Source organism: Budorcas taxicolor, chromosome 5, assembly GCF_023091745.1.
Source record: "Budorcas taxicolor isolate Tak-1 chromosome 5, Takin1.1, whole genome shotgun sequence".
In the NCBI taxonomy this organism is placed as follows: Eukaryota; Metazoa; Chordata; class Mammalia; order Artiodactyla; family Bovidae; genus Budorcas; species Budorcas taxicolor.
Genome location: NC_068914.1, coordinates 75,368,976 through 75,374,796, shown reverse-complemented (window position 1 = coordinate 75,374,796; position 5,821 = coordinate 75,368,976). Strand labels below are relative to the sequence as shown.

Here is a 5,821-nt window from a genome sequence, read left to right as displayed (position 1 = left end):
ATCTTTTAATTTAATGGCTGCAGTCACCGTCTGCAGTGATTTTGGAGCATAAGAAAATAAAATCAGTCACTGTTTCCACATTTTCCCATATATTTGCTATGAAGTGATGGGACCAGATGCCAGCATTTTCACCCTCATCAAGAGGTTCTTTTCTTTAGCTCCCATTCACTTTCTGCCTTTAGAGTGGTATCATCTTAGGTTACTGATAGTTCTCCTGGGAGGCTTGATTCCAGCTTGTGATTCATCCAGCATTTCACATGATGTACTCTGCATAGAGTTAAATAAGCAGGGAGATAATATACAGCCTTGACATACTCCTGTCCCAGTTTTGAACCAGTCCATTGTTTCATGTCTGTTTCTAACTGTTGCTTCTTGACCTGATACAGGTTTCTCAAGAGACAGGTAAGGTGGTCTGGTATTCCAATCTCTTAAGAATTTCCCACAGTTTGTTGTGATCCACACAGTCAAAGCCTTTAAATTCCTATTAGCAGCTTTCAGAACCCTGAACCTCTTATTTGGAGAACATGTAATAGGAGATATTTGATGTGGATACTTGAAAGACTCTGTCTCAAGCAGCTAATTTGATTTATGATGGAAATACAATAGAAATCCTCTTTGTTTTCCTCTTAAGTCTGTGGGTTTACATTCTGTGTTCACTGCCTTATTTTACCAAGCAGGAATGAGTTTGGTATCTTATAAATGACCTTGTTCAGCAAGTAAAGGAAAACAAACGCTTGCCTAAATCATTAAATTGTGAAATTATACTCTTCTTCCACAATGCCAGAGCGAGATGTACATTTTGCTAGAAAAGAGCTGATTTCTTCAGCTATTAGTGAAGTCTTGGTGACACTTCTCGCCTTTGTTACCCTGTCTCCATCTGCCCACCCTCCCCCACTCTCCCCTCAAGGTGTGTGGACAGTGAAGGAAAATGTTTTTCCCTAAGATTAAATACTTCCACAAGGATGAAAGGATGCCTGTGACCAGTTTTAAAGTCCAGGTAACTGCTACTTATCTGCTGTTTTCTCCATGAGTCATACAGCTGTAGTTTGCTGGTTTAAGCTGGTTTTAAAGGGAGAGGCAGAAGCTGTTTAAAGAATAGAATTAAAGAGGGATGGGAATGAGCTGTAGTTACACAGTCACACAGGGAATGAATCAGAGCTGGAAGGAGGAATTTGGCATGCCTCTAAGGAGTCAGCAGGCATATTTCCCAGGAGTTGGGGAAAATCTATTGCTAGAGTAGCTTGTGTCATTCTGAAGGTAGAAACCTGACCATGAACATCTAATGTGGCTGTAAAGCCAAAGTCTGGTCTCTGGCCTTGTCTAGTAGTTCATTAATGTATCTGTGGTTTTCCAAAGCCTTTCCTCTGAATTGGCCTGTTGTTTGTGAAATAGTGCCTGGGCAGGCATGGCCTCCAGAAAGGTGCTGATTTGTCTTGAAGGTTAATAGTCATTTCCGTGTGAATCATTCCTGAATGTCCCATCCGACGTGTCACATTCTGACACTTCCTTTCTTCCTTCCCACAGCGTGAGTGCATCTCCATCCACGTTGGCCAGGCTGGTGTCCAGATCGGCAATGCCTGCTGGGAGCTCTACTGCCTGGAACACGGCATCCAGCCCGATGGCCAGATGCCAAGTGATAAGACGATTGGGGGAGGAGACGACTCCTTCAACACCTTCTTCAGTGAGACAGGTGCTGGCAAGCATGTGCCCAGGGCAGTGTTTGTAGACCTGGAACCCACAGTCATTGGTGAGTTGACCTCAGTAACCCCAGTGAGATCCCAGGGATCTGGGACAGGAGGTGTGTCCTGGGAATTCCACTGATGCCCTGGGATGGAGCACACTTGTGTGGGTTGTTAATGATAGGTGGCTGCTTCATTTTCCTTTTCCAGATGAGGTTCGCACTGGCACCTACCGCCAGCTCTTCCACCCTGAGCAACTCATCTCAGGCAAAGAAGATGCCGCCAATAACTATGCCCGAGGTCACTACACCATTGGCAAGGAGATCATTGACCTCGTCTTGGACCGAGTTCGGAAACTGGTAACCAAAGAACTTTTTTTAAACTAGGATGAGCGTTTTCTCTTAGAGTTTCGAGAGACCAGACTATGGGAATCATTCTTTGTGCACTAGAATGAGCTTTACTCTGCCCACTATAACTGGACTTCTAAACCAAACGGTCCTGTGCTATGGGACAACTTTTTGAGGCTGAAGTAGGTGCTGCTTGGCCTCCTCCTATGTCTTCTAAGGCAGATTTGGGCAATTGCTCACTCAGGGAGGGCAGTTTACCTGAAGTCAAGTGAGAACTAGGAAGCCTTAACAGTTTTACTGACACTTAAGCCCATTAAACATCCTTGTTCATCTTAATCAGGCAGCTTCCTGCCACCAAGCTGAGGCATCCCTTTTTAGGTCATCTTAGTCACAGTGGTAGGTGGCTGGCTCTGGATGTAACTAATTGATCAAACTCATTAAAAACTGGACAGCTGCCGTATGTTGCTCCAGAAAGTTACAGCAAAAGAAGCCAATGGAATACCGACTAGAACCAGCTGCCATTGGGAACTTCAGCAACACTGAAAGTGGAGTCCAGGGAGCTCCCTCGTCACAGAAGCAAGTATAAGTCACTGGAACTTTGAAAGGGTTAAGACAGAACCCCAAAAAGTGGTACCCTTGCTTTTCTACTAGAGCTCAGGGCAGTGTAGACTAGCCTTGAGGCCAATAAGTCTAAGGTAACTGTATTCACATCGGTAAGGTTGATAAGGGTTCTGTTCAGATCATTTTAATTAAGAGTCTGGCAATCAGATGAGTCTGTTCCTTAGGCATCCGGGCAACTTGTAAGTAATTAACTAAAATCAAGAATGAAGGCCTGGGCGCATAGCTTGTCAGGAAAATAATATAACGCTAAGCCCAGCAACAACAGGTCTATTTTCGAAAGAATGGCCTTACATCGTTCTTGATGTCATACTTTTTCAGATGTTTATCGTAGTCTTCACACCAAAATTGGGCTAATGGTTCCTCTATTTGAAAGTGAAGCTTCAGCTACAGGCACTGACTTGGAAATTGGCTCCTGCCTTAGGGACAAATGAACTAGTGAAAGTCACCGAGGATTCTGGAGTGAAGTTCTTTAACCACCAGAACAATTGCACTTGTCCCTGGTGTTTATTACTGTGTCCACAAGAGCCTTGATGGGTGGAAACTGGTAAAGGAGTCTGCCCCTTGCTTTGATCTCATTCAGAGGGTGGACCCATAGAAGTGACTAAGGGCCCAGTAGAGGATGTCCACAATCTTGGAGCACCTTAAAGTGAAGACTGTCCGGAGAATACTCTGTCGGGTTAAGATCACCGTTTCACAAAGTAGCAGTTTGTTAGGCAGGAGAGCTCAGCTAAGTGGTGGAAAGCCCCCGTGACACAAGGACATGGATTGCTGACAGCAAATCACCTTTCCCGGAATGAACAGACTTGCTGCTAACCTGTGCTGACGGTGCCAGGCACTGTTCCAGTACTCATTTAATTCCTAGCAACCTCAAGCAGATTACTGTTCTCATCTAATTAATGAGAACACTGAGACTGAGACAGGTATTTGGTCACAGGCACATGACAAGGAACTGGCAGAGCCAGAGCCAGCCTTATTCTAGCACCAGGGCACTAGCTCTTCACTCTGATGCTGCATTCCGGCTCAGAAGGCAGCTGCCACAATTTCTGTAGACATCCATTGTATGGGGCCGGTGTGGTCTCAGGCCTGCTGGTGGTAGCTCTCCAACTGATAAGAGGTTGCCTTTGCTCTGTGGTCATGGCACGGGCAGCAGAGGTGAGCCTCCCGGTCCCCAAAACTTGGGCCCTGCATCCATTCCAGACTTGGTGATTCCTCTGCCTGCGGAAATGAAAATAATTCATTTTAAATAGCCTTTTCACAGATCCCCTCCCTCCAGGCCCCACGAGATGACTGTGAAAAGTTTCTCTGAATCACATAGCACTTAAAGCTCTTTAAGTGTCTGCTTTCTTAGCAAGTATTGTTCAGAAGTTTTCTGTTTTTTTTTTAAGATCTTGATCAGTGTGATTATGGATTCAAAGACATTACTGCAGCCGTCACCAAAGCTAAAATTAAACTTTTTTCTTTTTTCAGGCTGACCAGTGCACGGGTCTTCAGGGCTTCTTGGTTTTCCACAGCTTTGGTGGGGGAACTGGTTCTGGGTTCACCTCCCTGCTGATGGAACGCCTCTCTGTCGACTATGGCAAGAAGTCCAAGCTGGAGTTCTCCATTTACCCAGCCCCCCAGGTTTCCACAGCTGTCGTTGAGCCCTACAACTCCATCCTCACCACCCACACCACCCTGGAGCACTCTGATTGTGCTTTCATGGTAGATAATGAGGCCATCTATGACATCTGCCGTAGAAACCTCGACATTGAGCGCCCGACCTACACGAATCTTAACCGCCTCATGAGCCAGATAGTGTCCTCCATCACTGCTTCCCTGAGGTTTGATGGCGCCCTGAATGTGGATCTGACAGAGTTCCAGACCAACCTGGTGCCCTATCCCCGCATCCACTTCCCTCTGGCCACATACGCCCCTGTCATCTCTGCTGAGAAAGCCTACCATGAACAGCTTTCTGTAGCAGAGATCACCAATGCTTGCTTTGAGCCAGCCAACCAGATGGTGAAATGTGACCCTCGCCATGGTAAATACATGGCCTGCTGCCTGTTGTACCGTGGCGACGTGGTTCCCAAAGATGTCAATGCTGCCATTGCCACCATCAAGACCAAGCGCAGCATCCAGTTTGTGGACTGGTGCCCCACTGGCTTCAAGGTTGGCATTAACTACCAGCCTCCCACTGTGGTACCTGGCGGAGACCTGGCCAAAGTAGAGCGAGCTGTGTGCATGCTGAGCAACACCACAGCCATCGCTGAGGCCTGGGCTCGCCTGGACCACAAGTTTGACCTGATGTATGCCAAGCGTGCCTTTGTTCACTGGTACGTGGGTGAGGGCATGGAGGAAGGCGAGTTTTCTGAGGCCCGTGAGGACATGGCTGCCCTTGAGAAGGATTATGAGGAGGTTGGAGCTGACAGTGCAGAGGGAGATGAGGGTGATGAGTATTAGCATGTCCGCTGCAGTTTCATCTCGGGACTGTATTATTTATTTGTTTTGGTGGAGCTGCCCACTGTGGCCCTATCTTGTCAATAAAAGTGATATTTGCACAGCACAGCTGAATCTGTAGGTCTGAAGTGGAGTTTTAACAAACATACAGCCTTTTTTAAAAATTTATTTTTTTTTTTGCCCTTGTTTTTTAAGCTCAGGTTTTCTTTTTCTTTTTAATTGGAGGATAATTGCTTCACAGTATTGTGTTGGTTTCTGCCATACATCACCATGAGTCAGCCATAGGTGCACATATGTCCCCTCCCTCTTGAACCTCCCTCCCGCCACCCCACCACCCCGTGCTACCCCTCTAGGTTGTCACAGAGCACTGGGTTTGAGCTGCCTACATCAGACAGCAAATTCCCATGGCTGTTTTACATGTGGTAATACATGTTTCACTGCTCCTCTCAACTCATCGCTCCCAGGTATTCTTGGTCTGCTGTGACCACATGTGGAGTAGCAAGGGGTTAGGTAACACAGCTAATAAATGGTGGAGCCATAACTCAAGTCGCCAGGCTGACTGCCAGAACTCCTGCAGTCTTTATTTCATAAAGTGTTGGAATCACATGGGAAGGGCTTGGAATTGGACTGATTCTTTGTCCTTGGCCAAAATCTACAATGGCAAACTAGGACTGTGCTTTAAGAAGTCACTGCTTGGAGAAAGGAGAGCAGGCTGAGACACAAAGTACGGTAGTCTCA

At 46.5% G+C, this 5,821-nt stretch overlaps 1 protein-coding gene across 1 annotated transcript; it reads left to right on the top strand.

The window, feature by feature from the left end:
• The first annotated feature begins 928 nt into the window (after positions 1 to 928).
• LOC128048811 (tubulin alpha-1C chain-like) lies at positions 929 to 5,086 on the top strand. The gene is made up of 4 exons (XM_052641250.1): positions 929 to 997; positions 1,525 to 1,747; positions 1,890 to 2,038; positions 4,115 to 5,086. Exons 1-4 carry the CDS (start codon positions 929 to 931, stop codon positions 5,084 to 5,086), a joined length of 1,413 nt encoding a protein of 470 aa, XP_052497210.1.
• Positions 5,087 to 5,821: the final 735 nt, after the last annotated feature.